Source organism: Hemiscyllium ocellatum, chromosome 46, assembly GCF_020745735.1.
Source record: "Hemiscyllium ocellatum isolate sHemOce1 chromosome 46, sHemOce1.pat.X.cur, whole genome shotgun sequence".
Lineage (NCBI taxonomy): Eukaryota > Metazoa > Chordata > Chondrichthyes > Orectolobiformes > Hemiscylliidae > Hemiscyllium > Hemiscyllium ocellatum.
In genome coordinates this window covers 9,617,490-9,636,509 of record NC_083446.1, presented here as the reverse complement: position 1 = coordinate 9,636,509, position 19,020 = coordinate 9,617,490, and the positions used below count along the sequence as shown (strand labels likewise).

At 51.9% G+C, this 19,020-nt stretch overlaps 1 protein-coding gene across 2 annotated transcripts in view; it reads right to left on the bottom strand.

The window, feature by feature from the left end:
* LOC132836157 (inositol-trisphosphate 3-kinase B-like) overlaps nt 1-8,149 on the bottom strand; it is a 37,328-nt gene extending 29,179 nt beyond the window's left edge. For both annotated transcript variants that reach the window (XM_060855483.1, XM_060855484.1), the window contains exon 1: nt 7,658-8,149. In XM_060855483.1, coding sequence (XP_060711466.1) covers nt 7,658-7,876 — 219 coding nt within the window. In that variant the 5' untranslated portion in view covers nt 7,877-8,149. The remainder of the gene's footprint in view (nt 1-7,657) is intronic.
* Nucleotides 8,150-19,020: the final 10,871 nt, after the last annotated feature.

The following is a 19,020-nucleotide window of genomic DNA, read 5'->3' as shown; positions in this document are numbered from 1 at the left end:
AGGAGGCTATCCTCAAAGGCTTCCACTCACAGGCAGTGGCTCCCTCAGTGCTGACCCACCGACAGTGTGGCACTCCCTCAGCGCTGACCCTCCGACAGTGCGGCACTCCCTCAGTGCTGACCCACCGACAGTGCGGCACTCCCTCAGCGCTGACCCACCGACAGTGCGGCACTCCCTCAGCGCTGACCCACCGACAGTGCGGCACTCCCTCAGCGCTGACCCTCCAACAGTGCGGCGCTCCTACAGTATTGACCCTCCGACAGTGCGGCACCCCCTCAGCACTGACCCTCCGACAGTGCGGCACTCCCTCAGCACTGACCCTCCGACAGTGCGGCGCTCCTACAGTATTGACCCTCCGACAGTGCGGCACTCCCTCAGCACTGACCCTCCGACAGTGCGGCACTCCCTCAGCACTGACCCACCGACAGTGCAGGAGGAGGGTTACTGAGTGACAGTGTGAGGGAGCTGGATAGACCACCCAGGACACCTAAATGTTGAATTTGTCCATTTTCCCACTGTGCACTGCACCTGTACACATTCAGTCAGCCACTTTGCTATTTGCCTCTGAAAGGCTTCACAGCCGAGCAGTTGGAAGCTCAGGTAGTGTGTTGCTGGTCCTTCCCGCCCTGTGTGTGCTAATGGCTGGGTGAGGGTTACCGACGTTACAGACATGCCCCTATGTTACTGTGTGCGGGCTGCCTGGGTGGACTGAACAGAGCACTGGAAAACCTGCTTTTCCCACTTTCCCAGCTGGAACCCGGAATTGTGCCCAGATTTTGCTGTGCAAACTACCTGTCAGCACTGAGAATACTGAACTTAGAGAGAGAGATATGGGGGCAGGATGGTGGGGTGAGGGAGAGAGAGAGAGGGACAGAGAGAGAGAGAATGCGCCTGATATGTCTTACATTTCCATCTGTGGAAATGTTTCTTACGATGGCCAGTTCAGAACCTGTTTATCTTGATTGCTGAGTCAAATGAGACACCCTGAAGCATTTGGAACTTGCCGACTCAGGACATCAAACCCCCAGCGATACCATGGTAACCAAGCAAATAAATTCAAATCCCAGCGCAATGATAAACGCTTCACAGACTCTGCTTGGAATCCTTCGACTTAGTGTAATCACCCAAACCATCATAAACTAGAGCCAACCCATCAAACGCTCCCCAGGACAGGGACAGCACGGGTTAGATACAGAGTAAAGCTCCCTCTACACTGTCCCCCATCAAACACTCCCCTGGACAGGGACAGCACGGGTTAGATACAGAGTAAAGCTCCCTCTACACTGTCCCCCATCAAACACTCCCCAGGACAGGGACAGCTCGAGGTTAGATACAGAGTAAAGGTCCCTCTACACTGTCCCCCATCAAACACTCTCCAGGACAGGGACAGCACCAGGTTAGATACAAAGTAAAGATCCCTCTACACTGTCCCCCATCAAACACTCCCCAGGACAGGGACAGCACGGGGTTAGATACAAAGTAAAGCTCTCTCTACACTGTCCGCCATCAAACACTCCCCAGGACAGGGACAGCACGGGGTTAGATACAGAGTAAAGCTCCCTCTACACTGTCCCCCATCAAACACTCTCCAGGACAGGGACAGCTCGAGGTTAGATACAGAGTAAAGGTCCCTCTACACTGTCCCCCATCAAACACTCTCCAGGACAGGGACAGCACCAGGTTAGATACAAAGTAAAGATCCCTCTACACTGTCCCCCATCAAACACTCCCCAGGACAGGGACAGCACGGGGTTAGATACAAAGTAAAGCTCTCTCTACACTGTCACCCATCAAACACTCCCCAGAACAGGGACAACACAGGGTTAGATACAGAGTAAAGGTCCCTCTACACTGTCCCCCCCATCAAACACTCCCCAGGACAGGGACAGCACGGGGTTAGATACAGAGTAAAGGTCCCTCTACACTGTCCCCCATCAAACACTCTCCAGGACAGGGACAGCACGGGGTTAGATACAGAGTAAAGCTCCCTCTACACTGTCCCCCATCAAACAGTCCCCAGGACAGGGACAGCACGGGGTTAGATAACATCAGTTGAGATACAGTCATTAACGCAGGGCTCTGGGTGGGTGGGTTGGAGTACTTGGTGAGACCACTCCCTGGGGTCTCGTGAGCAGTTCGGGGGGTCTCCGTATCTGAGGAAGATGTTCTGGCCTCAGAGGGAGTGCAGCGATTCCCAGCCTGATTCCCGGGACGGTAGAACTGACTTATGAGGAGAGACTGGATCGGTTCGGACTGTACTCACTGTGTTGGGGCTGGGAAGGGGTTGGGGAGAATGAGGAGGGGGGATCTCAGAGAAACCGATAAAATCCCAACAGGACCAGACCGGGCCAAGGATGTTGACTGGGGAGCCCAGTACCGGGGGGTGAGGGGTCTCAGTCTAAGGATTACGGGGTGGGGGGAGGGTTTGTGACTGAGATGGGGAGAGATGTCTTCCCCCAGAGAGTAGGGAGGTGGGGGGGAGCCTGTCACAGAAAGCAGTTGAGTGCAAAACAAAGATTGGTGGAGTTAAGGATGGTGTAGAAGGTTGTTAAAGGATACTGCGGGATAGAGATCAGTTGCATATAGAGGGGGAGAAATGGCAGGTGGGGTTTAATCCGGGTAAGTGTGAGGTGCTGCACTTGGGGAGATCAAATGTTAAGGAGATATGTACAGTTAATGACAGGACCCTGCACAGCACTGACATACAGAGGGATCCTGGGGTTCAAGCCTGTAGCCCCCTGAAAGTGGCCACACGAGTCGACAGGGTGGGAAAGAAGGCCTACAGCATGTTCGCCCTTATCGGTCGGGGAGTTGAGAATGAAAGTCAGGATAACCCTTTGCAGCTTTCAAAAGGTTTCGGTGAGGCCGCACTTGCGTTCAGTTCTGGTCGCCCCATTATGGGAAGGACGTGGGGGCTTCAGAGAGGGTGACGTTTCCCAGGATGCTGCCTGGATTAGAGGGTTTGACCTGTAAGGAGAGGCTGGAAAAAAACTCAGGGTGTTTTCTCTCGAGGCTGAGGGGAGACTTGATAGAAGTCTCTGAAATTCTGAGATGCATAGGTAGGGTTGACTGTCTTTTCCCAGAGTTGAAACGTCTAATACCAGGGGGGGCATGCATTTAAGGTGAGAGGGGGTAAGTTCAGAGGAGATGTGAGGGGTTAGTTTTTTTTTTACAGAGAGTGGTAGGAGTGTGGAACGTACTGCCAGGGGTCGGCGTTGAAGGTAGGTACCAAAGGGGCATTTAAGGGGCTTTTTGACAAACACATGCAAATGCAAGAGACGGAAGGGTGCAGACCAAGGCCAGGTGGAAGGGATTAGCATCATGCTTGGCACAACATAGTGGGCCGAAGGGCCTCTTCCTTCACTGTTCCCAGGTTCTAAAACATCGAATGTTTTCAGGAAAGGAGTCGGATATAGATCTTGGGGATTTCGGGAGGAAGTGGGGATAGAATTGGATGGCCAGTCACATTCCTATTGAATGGATGGTCGAGAAGGCTCGAGGGGCCGAATGGCCTACTCCTGCTCCTGGATTCTCTGTTTTCCATGTTTCACTGAAGCTCCTGTACAATGGCAGCGAGACGACCCGCTCCTGTACCCTAACCCTCTCGTTGTGGAGTCCAGTGTATCTTTTACCTTCTTCCCCACCTCCAATGGCTTTCCTCAGCGACTGGTGTACAGGGACACCCAGGTCTCACTGCACCACATTTCCCCCCACCCCCGGCCTTTCCCAATCTATCGCCGTTCGGATAATAATCCGCCTTCCTGTGTTTGCTGCCAAAGCAGATGAACCCCACACCGATCCGTGCTACACTGCATGTGCCACGCTCCTGCCCGCTCTCTCAGTCCTGACTCGATCACACTGTCCCTTCCTCACCAGTCACAATAGGCAGCAGGTGCAGGAGTAGGCCATTCTGCCCTTCGAGCCTGCCCCACCATTCAATACGATCATGGCTGACCATCCTCAAATCAGGATCCTGCTCCTGCCTGATCTCCATAACCCTCCCACCCAGCTTTGCATTGCTGGCAAACTTGGGAGATATTGCGTTCAGAGTCGAGAGAGAGAGAGAGTGTGGGGCTGGAAAAGCGCGGCCGGTCAGGCAGCATCCGAAGAGCAGGAGAATCGACGTTTCGGGCATAAGCCCTTCATCAGGAATCGTGATGATATTGCATTCAGTCCCCCAAAATGGAAGTTGAGAATATCCGTCGGGAATACCCGACGTTCCTAGCGCTGAGCTCTGCAGCATCCCCATATCTCTGCGCCCCTGAGAATCTTAAGGATGGAGATGGGTCAAGACAATTTTCTTGAGCAATCGCACCTTACCCCTTCCTGTTCAAACTAATCCTCAATACTCTTGAGCAATCTGATTCTAAAAGGGCTGCGTTTCCCCCTCCCCTCTCTCACTTCTAACTGATACCTCTGCGGCACACACCCACTCCCCCGCCCGTCCCCCTATCCTGGGACCCCCGACTCAACTCAGCTAAAGGAAACCCGCCGCGGGACGTCCTGAGAAGGCAGCGAGATAAGCGAGTACAGAAAACGAGAAGGACACAACCTCGCCAAGAGAGCCAATGAGATACTACCGGCTTCGGAATTCTCCGAGGGGTCCCCCGAGGGATGATGAGTCAGAATACAGGAAGGGGATAGAGGGCTTTGGTGGCTCTGTTATAGATAACAATCTCTCTACTTCTCCATCTCAGCAAAACTGAAGACTTCATCAACAGTGTGCATCGAGAGTGGACAGCGTTGAATTCCTGGGAGGGGGCCATACCAGACAATCTGCCCTCGACCTTCCATGTGGATGCAACAGTGAGGAAGGTGCAACAGAATCATAGAGTCCCTACACTGTGGAAACAGGCCCTTCGGCCCAACATGTCAACGCCGACTCTCTGAAGAGTAACCCACCCAGACCCATTCCCCTCCCTGGTCAGTCTACATTTCCCCCTGACTAATGCACATCCCTGGGCACTACGGGACAATTTAGCACGGCCAATCCCACCCTAACCTGCACATCCCTGGACACTATGGGACAATTTAGCACGGCCAATCCCACCCTAACCTGCACATCCCTGGGCACTATGGGACAATTTAGCACGGCCAATCCACCCTAACCTGCACATCCCTGGACAGTATGGGACAATTTAGCATGGCCAATCCACCCTAACTACACATCCCTGGGCACTATGGGACAATTTAGCACGGCCAATCCACCCTAACCTGCACATCTCTGGGCACTATGGGACAATTTAGCATGGCCAATCCACCCTAACCTGCACATCCCTGGGCACTATGGGACAATTTAGCACGGCCAATCCACCCTGACCTGCACATCTTTGGACTGTGGGATGAAACCGGAGCACACGAAGGAAACCCCACGCAGACACTGGGGGGAGAACGTGCAAACTCCACACAAACAGTTGCCCGAGACTGGAATTGAACCTGGGACCCTGGTGCTGTGAGGCAGTGGTGCTAACCACTGACCTACCGTGGTGTCATGCCCATGAGGACCCTCACCAATCCTGACAGATGCACCATTGAGAGCCCCCTGCCTGGGTGCCTCCAGCCGGGGACAGCAACCCCTCTGTCCAGGACCGTGAGAAACTGCTGAAGGTGCCGTACATGGCCCAGACCATCACAGGAGCCAACCTCCCATCCACCAACTCCGTTTACGTTTCTGAGTGCCTTGGCAAGGCTGCTGGAACCATCAAAGACCCATCGCGCCCCAGTAACACTCTCCTCCAACCTCTGCCCTCAGGCAGGAGATACGTAAACACAGACACCCCAACAGGTTCAGGAATTAGACGCTATTAGAATGCGGAATGGACTCTCTGACTTCCAATCTCACGCTGATCTTGCTTTCCGCCCCTCCTGTGCAGCGGTAACCCTCCATCCCTCGCTCTGTCTGAGCGCCCCATGCTCTGTACATCCACGTTTGCTATGACCTGCCTGCACTGCTGGCAAAACAATGCTTTTCACTGTATTCAGGCACACGGGACTACAATGCATCAAAACGGGAATTCACTCCCTGAGGAGAACTGGACATCAGTGCTGGGGTGGGGGAGACTGTGAAAGCAGGGGGACAAGGGGTCAGGGCTGGGGGGATGGGGAAGGGGTCAGTGATGGTGGGGAAGGGGTCAGTGATGTTGGGGAAGGGGTCAGTGATGGGGAAGGGAGAGTAATGGGGGAAGGGGTCAGTGATGGGGGGGAAGGGGTCAGTGATGGGGGGGAAGGGGTCAGTGATGGGGGGAAGGGGTCAGTGATGGGGGGGAAGGGGTCAGTGATGGGGGGAGGGGGTCAGTGATGGGGGGAGGGGGTCAGGGATGGGGAGGAAGGGGTCAGGGATGGGGAGGAAGGGGGTCAGGGATGGGGAGGAAGGGGGTCAGGGATGGAGGGGAAGGGGGTCAGGGATGGGGGGGAAGGGGTCAGGGATGGGGGGAAGGGGTCAGGGATGAGGGGGGAAGGGGTCAGGGATGAGGGGGGAAGGGGTCAGGGATGAGGGGGGAAGGGGTCAGGGATGGGGGGGAAGGGGGTCTGGGATGGGGAGGAAGGGGGTCTGGGATGGGGAGGAAGGGGGTCTGGGATGGGGGAGGAAGGGGGTCTGGGATGGGGGAGGAAGGGGTCAGGGATGGGGGAGGAAGGGGAGGGAGATGGGGGAAAGGAAGAGGAGAGTGATGGGGGAAGGGGTCAGTGATGGGGGGGAAGGGGTCAGTGATGGGGTGGGGTTATGTGAGAATGTGGGAAGGGGGGAGAATGGGGGAAAGTGGGGACTGGGAGAGGAACGAGTGGGTGGCGGGGGAGGAGGGGTAACTACAAGGAGGATGAGATAGGATGCAGGGATGGGAGTAGCGATATGGGGGTTGGTTTGGGAGTCAGGATGGGTTTTTGGGATGATGTGTATGGACGGGAGTAGGGACGGGTGACGGGATGGGGGTCGGGATGGGGGTCAGGACAGGGGTCAGATGGAAGTTGCGGAGATTCCCGAATAGGGGACTGTCAGGAACAGAATCGTGAAGGGGGCAGGAGTTGAGAAACACATGGGAAAGCTGCAATGGAATGGTGAGACAGACTCAGATGGGCTGAGTGGCCTGATTCCGACAGGATGTGTAAACTTGGGGACTGCTCGAATTCAGGATGGGACGCGGGTTCAGACGTACAGGGGTATTGCCCAGCTCCAGAGCCTGGGTCAGAGACACAGAGAGAGACAGGGAGAGACAGAGACACATACAGAGAGAGAGAGAGAGAGACAGGGAGAGACAGAGAGGGAGAGACATACACAGCGAGAGATACAGAGAGAGAGAGAGAGAGACGCATGCACACACAGGCACCCAGAGAGAGACACACACACAGACACAGAGAGAGAGGAAGAGACAGAGAGAGACACAGAGAGAGGGAGAGAGACAGAGAGACATAGAGAGACACAAAGACACACAGAGACACAGACAGAGAGAGAAACAGAGACACACACAGACAGAGTCACACACACACACACATACACATACACATAGAGTCACACACACACAGACACAGACACACACACAGACACAGACACACACACAGACACAGACACACATAAAGACACAGACACACACAAAGACAGAAACACACACAGAGGGACAGAGACAGACAGAGACAGAGTGAGAGGGAGGGAGGGAGCCCTGACCTTCCTGAGGAGCTGCCTCCTGTCGCGGCTGCTCGGAGCCCCATCGCTGAACACCTCATCCTCAGACTCGGCCGAGGAGCAGTTGAAGGAAGAGACGGACGAGCTGGAAGTCCTCAGGCGGCACTTGGCTTCGAGCTGCGGCGGCAGGGTCTCCCAGTCCCCGGGAACCTGCAGAGGGCTCCCCTGGGAGTCCCTGCTCTCACCCCCGCCGCTGTCCATCGCAAACTAGAGCAGCTCAGGGAGCTGGAGCTCTGAAACACTGGGAGGGGGGTCTCTCACACCCCGTGTCCTGAATGCAGTCAGGTTTCCCTGTTAGAGGGGGCTTTTAAATCCCCCTCCTGTCCTGTCCTGTCAGCAGGCAGGGGAAGGGGAAACACTGTCTGTCTGTCAGTGCTGCACCTTCACTCTCCTACAAAACTTGTGTGGTTCAAACTCTTGAGCTGCACACTTTGCATGTTCTCTCCCTTGATCAGGTCTCTGAGCGCCCTCAACCCTCCCTCACCACACACTGCAGCTCTCCCTCCTGCCCCTGGGATACTGCCTGGCCTCTCCACTGTGACCTCCAGTCCCCAATCTCTCCTCCTTGCTGAGGGATGCCCGAAATCCCAAATCACCAGGTTATATCCCACCAGGTTTTAGAAGGTCTGGGACTTACATATTGGTAGATGTAACCCATTCTAAAAGCTGACATACTGAACAGCAAATCCAGGTTTGTTCAATGTGTTATTTCAGTTACATCACACTGTATTCTTTTGCTATAGCTGAGATTTGGCCCTCACCTAACACTGGGTAATTTAGCACGGCCAATCCACCCTAACCTGCACATCCCTGGGCACTATGGGGTAATTTAGCACGGCCAATCCACCCTAACCTGCACATCCCTGGGCACTATGGGACAGTTTAGCACGGCCAACCCACCCTAACCTGCACATCCCTGGGCACTATGGGACAATTTAGCACGGCCAATCCACCCTAACCTGCACATCCCTGGGCACTATGGGACAGTTTAGCACGGCCAATCCACCCTAACCTGCACATCCCTGGGCACTATGGGACAATTTAGCACGGCCAATCCACTCTAACCTGCACATCCCTGGGCAGCGTGGGACAATTTAACACGGCCAATCCACCCTAACCTGCACATCCCTGGGCACTATGGGACAATTTAGCACGGCCAATCCACCCTAACCTGCACATCCCTGGGCACTATGGGACAATTTAGCATGGCCAATCCGCCCTAACCTGCACATTCCTGGACTCTATGGGACAATTTAGCACGGCCAATCCACCCTAACCTGCACATCCCTGGACTCTATGGGACAATTTAGCACGGCCAATACACCTTAACCTGCACATCCCTGGACACTATGGACAATTTAGCACGGCCAATTCACCAAACCTGCACATCCCTGTACACTATGGGACAACTTAGCACGGCCAATCCACCCTAACCTGCACATCCCTGGGCACTATGGGACAATTTAGCACGGCCAATCCACCCTAACCTGTACATCCCTGGGCACTATGGGACAATTTAGCACGGCCAATCCACCCTAACCTGCACATCCCTGGGCACTATGGGACAATTTAGCACGGCCAATTCACCCTAACCTGCACATCCCTGGGCACTATGGGACAATTTAGCACGGCCAATTCACCCTAACCTGTACATCCCTGGGCACAATGGGACAATTTAGCGCGGCCAATCCACCCTAACCTGCACATCTTTGTGACTGTGGGAGGAAACCCACACAGACACGGGGAGAATGTACAAACTCCACACAGTCAGTCGCCTGAGGTGGGATTGACCCCGGGTCCCTGGTGCTGTGAGGCAGCAGTGCTAACCACTGAGTCACCGTGCTGCCAAATTCTGTGCCTTATGATCTTATTCCCCACAACCACCTGATGAAGGAGCAGCTAGTGCTTCCAAATAAACCTGTTGGACTAGAACCTGGTGTGATGTGATTCTTTACAACTTTCTCCTGGGAGAAATATTCCTGATGAAGGGCCCACAGAGTCATAGAGATGTACAGCACAGAAACAGACCCTTCGGCCCAACCCCTCCATACTGACCATAGAGTCGTAGAGATGTACAGCACGGAAACAGACCCTTCGGCCCAACCCCTCCATACTGATCATAGAGATATACAGCACGGAAACAGACCCTTCGGCCCAACTCCTCCATACTGACCATAGAGTCATAGAGACGTACAGCACGGAAACAGACCCTTCGGCCCAACCCCTCCATACTGACCACAGAGTCAAAGAGATGTACAGCACAGAAACAGGCCCTTCGGCCCAACCCCTCCATACTGACCATAGAGTCATAGAGATGTACAGCACGGAAACAGACCTTTTGGCCCAGCCCCTCCGTACTGACCGATGACTCATAGAAATGTACAGCACGGAAACAGACCCTTCGGCCCAACTCCTCCATACTGACCATAGAGTCATAGAGATGTACAGCAGGGAAACAGCCCCTTCGGCCCAACCCGTCCATGCCGACCAGATATCCCAACCCAATCTCGTCCCAACTGCCAGCACCCGGCCCATATCCCTCCAAACCCTTCCTATTCATATACCCATCCAAATGCCTCTTAAATGTTGTCATTGTACCAGCCTCCACCACTTCCTCTGGCAGCTCATTCCATACACGCACCACCCTCTGTGTGAAAAAGTTTCCCCTTAGGTCCCTTTTATATCTTTCCCCTCTCACCCTAAACCTATGTTCCTCTAGTTCTGGACTCCCCCACCCCCAGGGAAAAGACTTTGTCTATTTACCCTATCCATGACCCCTCATAATTTTGTAAACCTCTATAAGGTCACCCCTCAGCCTCCGATGCTCCAGGGAAAACAGACCCAGCCTGTTCAGCCTCTCCCTGTAGCTCAAACCCTCCAACCGCGGCAACATCCTTGTCAATCTTTTCTTTTTTATTAATAATATATTTTTATTAAGAAAAAATAGATTTTTAAAAATTACAACAAATACAAAACAATGCAATTCAAAACTAAACCCAAATAATAAGAACAAATTCCCCAACCCAGCCTCCTATATGAATGTATAAACATGTATAGAGAAGTATAAAATTAAAAAAAACCTAAATTAGCGATTTAACTAATTACATAAATACCTAACGACAAACAAATAAACAGTAATAATTCAGCCCAGCCAAACAAAACACTCATACATTCATAGTTCCTCCTCCCTGGATATTGGAGTCATGAAACACAATCATTACGGCTATATAAAAGCTGTTGTTAGTGTGGCAGATAAATCTGTGTCCAGGTATTTCAAAAAGGGTTGCCATGTCTTGTAAAAATTCTCAGTTTTGTGGTGTACCATATTTGTGAGAAAATCCAGGGGAATATGCTCCATAACAATCTTCCGCCAACCCGACAGGCCTGGGGGGTTTTGCTGATATCCAACCTAGCAAGATATTCTTCCTTGCACAGAACGTAAGAATATTGAAAAGTTTTGCCTTACGCGGGTCGGCAGGAAATACAATGGGTAGGCCCAAAAGGAGTGAAATAGGGTCCTTCTCCACCCCTACACCTAAAATCCTCTCCACTGCACCCACCACTGCGCTCTAATACGTTTGAAGCCTGTCACAAGACCAAAGACAATGGGTAAGAGTACCCGTACAGTCCTTGCACTTGGGGCATGCTGAAGATACCTCTGGTTTAAATTTTGGTCTGGGGCTAAATGGACCCTGTGCAAAATCTTCAACTGTAAAGCATGGGTCCTATTGCAAATTGATATCTTCCTTGCATTCTCCCAAATATCCTCCCGTGCCTCTGAAGAAACTTCAACACCCAGCTCTCTTTCCCACATCTTGCAGAGTCGATCAGACACATCTGAGGTGGCACCCCCCAATTGATGATAGAGAGTACTGACAGAGAGTGTACTCTTAGCCCTTAGTATCCCTCTTTCTATGTCAGATTTGGAGGGATCAGTCAAAAGTGTGGTCCTTTTTTGAATAAAATCCCTAACTTGAAAAAAAACAAAAGAGGTTTCTATTAAGTAACTCCTACTTCCGTCCTAACTGATCAAAGGACATCATTACGCCTCCCTCAAATAAATCGTCCATGTAATCTGTGGGTGGCACAGTGGTTAGCACTGCTGCCTCACAGCGCCAGGGACCCGGGGTCAATTCCCACCTCGGGTGACTGTCTGTGTGGAGTTTGTACATTCTCCCCGTGTCTGTGTGGGTTTCCTCCGGGTGCTCCGGTTTCCTCCCACAGTCCAAAGATGTTCAGGTCAGGGTGGATTAGCCGTGCTAAATTGTCCCATAGTGCCCAGGGATGTGCAGGTTAGGGTGGATTGGCCGTGCTAAATTGTCCCATAGTGCCCAGGGATGTGCAGGTTAGGGTGGATTAGCCGTGCTAAATTGTCCCATAGTGCCCAGGGATGTGCAGGTTAGGGTGGATTGGCCCGTGCTAAATTGTCCCATAGTGTCCAGGGATGTGCAGGTTAGGGTGGATTGGCCCGTGCTAAATTGTCCCATAGTGCCCAGGGATGTGCAGGTTAGGGTGGATTGGCCCATGCTAAATTGTCCCATAGTGTCCAGGGATGTGCAGGTTAGGGTGGAAGAGTTGAATGGGTGACCGTTTCGCAGTAAACCTACGTTCTGCCTGCAAGGAAAGTCACTGGGCTTCCAGTCACCTGCCACATTAACATGGATTGGCCCATGCTAAATTGTCCCATAGTGCCCAGGGATGTGCAGGTTAGGGTGGATTGGCCGTGCTAAATTGTCCCATAGTGTCCCAGGGATGTGCAGGTTAGGATGGATTGGCCGTGCTAAATTGTCCCATAGTGTAAGGGGAATGGGTCTGGGTTGGTTGCGCTTCAGCAGATCGGTGTGGACTTGTTGGGCTGAAGGGCCTGTTTCCACACTGTAAGTAATCTAATCCAATATACCCCTAGCTGCCCAACTTTTAATTTCTGAAGTAAATTTTTTCAGAACCCTTTCAAGTTTCACAACATCTTTCCGATAGGAAGGAGACCAGAATTGCACGCAATATTCTAACAGTGGCCTAACCAATGTCCTGTACAGCTGCACCATGACCTCCCAACTCCTTTACTGAATACTCTGACCAATAAAGGAAAGCATACCAAACACCTTCTTCACCATCCTATCTACCTGCGACCCCACTTTCAAGGAGCTATGAACCTGCACTTCAAGGTCTCTTTGTTCAGCAACACTCCCTAGGACCTTACCATTAAGTGTATAAGTCCTGCTAAGATTTGCTTTCCCACAGTGCAGCACCTCGCATTTATCTGAATTAAACTCCATCTGCCAATTGTAGGAAGGATTTGAAGGCGCCAGTCTTGGACTGGGGTGGACAAAGTTAAAAATCACACAACACCAGGTTATAGTCCAACAGGCTTATTCGGAAGCGCTAGCTTTCGGAGCGCTGCTCCTTCATCAGTGTTTGAGGAGAATAAGATTGTAAGACACAGAATTTATCACAGTCATTCCCCTCCCGCACATGCACACCCGCACATATAAGTTTGTGGGTGAATTTGTACGTGCAGAATTACATTTTATTTTGCTCACAAACTGCATGAATCCATATAAGATTCTGTAAATCCGTTTTTCACATTAGAATCAGTCTGACCCTTGTGGCACAGACAGTCTCACGCAGGGCATCTCACACCTTCAATACATTATCTGGGCCGACGTGACACCAATTGTTAAAGTTCACGAGAGAATGTAACTTTAAAAAAGTTCTGCAATTTACATATGACAGAACTGAAACCAACATGGTCATTCTAAAAGATGAGGGACTTGACAAACAATCAGGGTCTTTCTCAATATATTATTTCAGTTCCATCACTCTGTAATTGGTGGCTCAGTGGTTAGCACTGCTGCCTCACTACACCAGGGATCCAGGTTCGATCCCACCCTCGGGTGACTGTCCGTGTGGAGTTTGCACATTCTACCTGCGTGGGGTGCCCTGTTTTCCTCCCACAATCCAAAAATGTGCAGGTTAGGGTGGATTGGCTGTGCTAATTTGCCCATAGCGTTAGGTGCATTAGTCAGGGGTAAATGTAGGGAGAGGAATGGGTCTGGGTAAGTTACTCTTTGGAGGGTCGGTGTGGACTTGTTGGGCCGAAGGGCCTGTTTCCAGACTGTAGTGAATCTAATCTAAACTTTTGCTATAAATTCTGTGTCTTATGGTCTTACTCCCCACCACTAGCTGATGAAAGGGTTGCGCTCTGAAAAGGTAGTGTTTCCAAATAAACCTGTTTGCCTAACATACGATGAACGGCTGAGGATCCTGGGATTGTATTCACTAGAGTTCAGAAGGTTGAGGGGAGATCTAATAGAAACTTACAAGACAATGCATGGCTTGGAAAGGGTGGATGCTGGGAAATTGTTTCTGTTAGGCGGGGAGGCTAGGACCCGTGGGCACAGCCTTAGAATTCGAGGGGGTCAATTTAGAACGGAAATGAGGAGGCATTTCTTCAGCCAGAGAGTGGAGGGCCTGTGGAATTCACTGCCGCGGAGGCCGGAACATTAAATGTCTTCAAGGCAGAGATTGATAAATTCTTGATCTTGCAAGGAATTAAGGGCTACGGGGAGAGTGCGGGTAAGCGGGGTTTGAAATGTCCATCAGCCATGGCGGAGTGGACACGATGGGCCGAATGGCCTTACTTCCACTCCTATGTCTTATGGTCCTATGGTCTTATGTTGGACGATAACCTGGTGTTGTGTGATTTTTAAGATTGTGGGAAATGCAGGTAAAGTGCTGCTTCACCTGGAAGGTGTGTTTGGTTTGGGGCCTTTGGATGGTGAGGAGGGAGGAAGACATGTTCTGCAAGCGAGGCAACAAATCAGCGGGCGAAATTTGAATTCAGGAGTAATTGTGGTGCCTACCGCCAATTATTGTTAAAAGCCCACCCTGGACACTTTCAGAAAGGCAATCTGCCATTCTTAGCTGGTCGGGCCTACATGTGACTCCAGACCCCATTACAGTATGGTTGAGTCTTAACTGCCCTCAGGGAAATTTGGGGACTGACGCCAATGGCTATTGGCGCCCACATTCGATGAGAAAGAAACCTCCTGACTTATTCCGTTCTCCCTCATGTGCCTCTCCCTCAGCGTTTTTCTCCAAACCGTCCAACCTACCCATCATTCCCTGCAGGAGGGTGTTCCACACTCTCCCACCCCACCCCCCGGTCTCTGGGCGAAAAGCTTTCTTCTCGATTCCCGATCACATTTCCCAGCAGCGATCCAACACTCGCGGTCCCGCACTCCCACAACTTGCCCTCCCGTCCGTCTGTCCCACACTCCCACTCTACTCACCCACCCCCTTTTCTCGTCTGTTGAGAAGAGAATGGGCCCGATCTGGTTTTCCTTGCGAAACTCCCCACTTCTGATCTCTTCCCCGGAAATCTTTCTTCCACACCTTGTCCAGTCCCCTTCAAAACACGAAGAGCAGAACACACCTACTTTATCATTTCTGAGACTTTCAGGACTTAACCCTGATAAGTGCGAGGTGATGCACTTTGGATGGAGATCCAGGATGAGGGAGTGGTTAATGAGTGGCAGGAACAGAGGGGTCTTGGGGCGATTATTCACAGACCCCCCCACCGAAGTCGGCAGAGCACGAGATTAGGAATAGTTAAAGCTCACGGGACACTGGCTTTCATCAGTCGTGGGGAGAGTATAAGAGCAGGGAGGTGATGTTGGAGCTGTACAGAGGGTTGGTCAGGCCGCAGTGTGTACAGTTCTGGTCCCCTCACTACAGGAGGGAGGTGGTCACACTGGAGGGGGTACAGAGGAGGGTCACCACCATGTTCCCTGGGATGTAGACGTTGAGCAACGAGGAGAGACTAGATAGGTTTGGAGCGTTATCTCTACAGCAGAGCGAGGGAGGACATGACTGAGGTGATGAGGGGGATGGGCAGGGTGGGCAGTTGTTCCCCTCGGTTGAGTGGTCACTCAGGAAGGGTGGGGGTCATAGTTTTAGGGGAAGGAGAGGGGATTTGGAGAAAAATGTTTTCACTCAGCAGGCAGTGGAATGCACTGCCTGGAGGGAGGGTAGCGGAGGTTGGGAACCTTACAACATTTAAAAAACAATTTGGATGGGAACTCCAAGAATGAGCCCAAAAATTAGCATTGGGCCTTTTTGGTCTCCTTTGTTGGGAAAAGATGTATAAATGTTAGAGCTGGCTCACCTAGAATGAGCAGGTTGTCTTACAGGTTGGACAGACCGGGCTGGTTTCTGTTGGAGACCGTGATGGGGCAGGGAGGGGGTGACTTGATTGAAGTGGGTAGGAACCTGAATAAGGTGGACGTGGAAAGGACGTTTCCTCGCGCGACGCAGTTCAACCGCGTCAGGACGAGCCGGCCACAGCTCCACCTCAGCCCAGGACGTGCCACAGATTGAGGAGCAGGCCCCGGGGCCTACTCAGGCAAGGTTGAGGCTCCAGGTCTGCAGCTAGGCCCGGGGCGCCTGAAGGAGCAGATGCGTGAGCTAAAGGGATGGACGGTGGGTCGGCAGTGGTGTCCGGGGAAGGTTTGGATGGGGAACAGGAGATTTCTATGGCTTAGCGATGAGTTGGCTTCCTCGTCCTGTTGTGGCGGTCTCAGCCTGGAATGGTGGTCTTCGGAAGAGGAGGCTGCCCACCCAGTATTTCAGTGACCTGGCCTAGCGGTCACATCCTGGGCTCAGGGGCATTCCTTCATCCACTTTCCCTGAGCCCAGGAGCTGTAGTGTCAGGGGCACAGTTCCTTGAAAGTGGAGTTGCAGGTAGACAGGATTGTGAAGAAGGCATGGTGGCTCAGTGGTTAGCACTACTGCCTCCCAGGACCAGGGACCCATGTTCAATTCCATCCTCGGGCCGTGGAATTTTCCCCAAGTCTGTGTGGGTTTCTTCCGGGTGCTCCGGTTTCTTCCCATAGTCCAAAGATGTGCCAGTCAAGATGGATTGGCCGTGCTAAATTGTCCCACAGTGCCTAGGGATGTACAAGATAGGGTGGATAGGCCGTGCTAAATTGTCCCATAGTGTCCAGGGATGTGCAGGTTAGGGTGGATCGGCCGTGCTATATTGTCCCATAGTGCCCAAGGATGTGCAGGTTAGGGTGGATTGGCCGTGCTAACCTGTCCCATAGTGTCCAAAGATGTACAGGTTAGTGTGGATTGGCCATGCTAACCTGTCCCATAGTGTCCAGGGATGTGCAGGTTAGGGTGGATTGGCCGTGCTAAATTGTCCCATAGTGCCCAGGGATGTGCAGGTTAGGGTGGATTGGCCGTGCTAAATTGTCCCATAGTGCCCAGGGATGTGCAGGTTAGGGTGGATTGGCCGTGCTAAATTGTCCCATAGTGCCCAGGGATGTGCAGGTTAGGGTGGATTGGCCGTGCTAAATTGTCCCATAGTGCCCAGGAATGTGCAGGAAAGGGTGGATTGGCCATGCTAACTTGTCCCATATTGCCCAGGGATGTGCAGGTTAGGGTGGATTGGCTGTGTTAAATTGTCCCCTAGTGTCCAGTGATATGCAGGTTAGGGTGGGATTGGCTGTGCTAAATTGCCCCATAGTGTCCAGGGATATGCAGGTTAGGGTGGGATTGGCTGTGCTAAATTGCCTCATAGTGTCAAGGGATGTGCAGGTTAGGGTGGGATTGGCTGTGCTAAATTGTCCCTTAGTGTCCAGTGATGTGCAGGTTAGGGTGGATTGGCTGTGCTAAATTGCCCCATAGTGTCCAGGGATATGCAGGTTAGGGTGGGATTGGCTGTGCTAAATTGTCCCACAGTGTCCAGGCATATGCAGGTTAGGGTGGATTGGCCGTGCTAAATTGTCCCGTAGTGCCCAGGGATGTGCAGGTTAGGGTGGATTGGCCGTGCTAAATTGTCCCATATTGTCCAGGGATGTGCAGATTAGGGTGGATTGGCAATGCTAAATTGTCCCATAGTGTCCAGGATGTGCAGGTTAGGGTGGATTGGCTGTGCTAAATTGCCCCACAGTGTCCAGAGATGTGCAGATTAGGGTGGATTGGCAATGATAAATTGTCTCATAGTGTCCAGGGATGTGCAGGTTAGGGTGGATTGGCCATTCTAAATTGTCCCATAGTGCCCAGGGATGTGCAGGTTAGGGTGGATTGGCCGTGCTAAATTGTCCCATAGGTGCCCAGGGATGTGCAGGTTAGGGTGGATTGGCCGTGCTAAATTGTCCCATAGTGTCCAGGGATGTGCAGGTTAGGGTGGATTGGCCGTGCTAAATTGTCCCATAGTGCCCAGGGATGTGCAGGTTAGGGTGGATTGGCCGTGCTAAATTGTCCCATAGTGCCCAGGGATGTGCAGGTTAGGGTGGATTGGCCGTGCTAAATTGTCCCATAGTGCCCAGGGATGTGCAGGTTAGGGTGGATTGGCCGTGCTAAATTGTCCCATAGTGTCCAGGGATGTGCAGGTTAGGGTGGATTGCCCATGCTAAATTGTCCCATAGTGCCCAGGGATGTGCAGGTTAGGATGGATTTGTCAAGGTAAATGTGGAAGTGTTGGGGAATGGGTCAGGTGAGTGTCTCTTCGGCGGGTCAGTATGTACTTATTAGGCAAATGGCCTGTTTCCACATTGTATGGGATTCATAATCTAAGGCGTTTGGTATGCTTTCCTTTATTGGTCAGAGTATTGAGTACAGGAGTTGGGAGGTCATGTTGTGGCTGTACAGGACATTGGTTAGGCCACTGTTGCAATATTGAGTACAATTCTGGTCTCCTTCCTCTCGGTAAGATGTGAAACTTGAAAGGGTTCAGAAAAGATTTACAAGGATGTTGCCAGGGTTGGAGAATCTGAGCTACAGGGAGAGGCTGAACAGGCTGGGGCTGTTTTCCCTGGAGCGTTGGAGGCTGAGAGGTGACCTTATAGAGGTTTATAAAATCATGAGGGGGCATGGATAGGATAAATAGACAAGGTTTCTTCCCTGGGGTCGTAGAGTCCAGAACGAGAGTGCATAGATTTAGGGTGAGAGGGGAAAGGTATAAAAGATTCATAAGGCGCAACTTTTTCACACAGAGGGTGGTGCGTGTGTGGAATGAGCTTCCAGAGAAAGTGGTGGAGGCTGGTACAATTGCAACATTTAAAAGGCATTTGGATGGGTATATGAATAGGAAGGGTTTGGAGGGACATGGGCTGGGTGCTGGCAGGTGGGACTAGATTGGGTTGGGATATCTGGTCGGCATGGACAGGTTGGACCGAAGGGTCTGTTTCCATGCTGTACATCTCTATGACTCTATCACTGAACTGTCAGAAAATTTGTCTTCATTTTACATTTTTAAAAAATAATTATTTAAGGCCTCTGCTGATTGTGGTCCACATAATTGATTTGGTGTAAAACGTAGCTGGTCTAGTTAGTAAGTT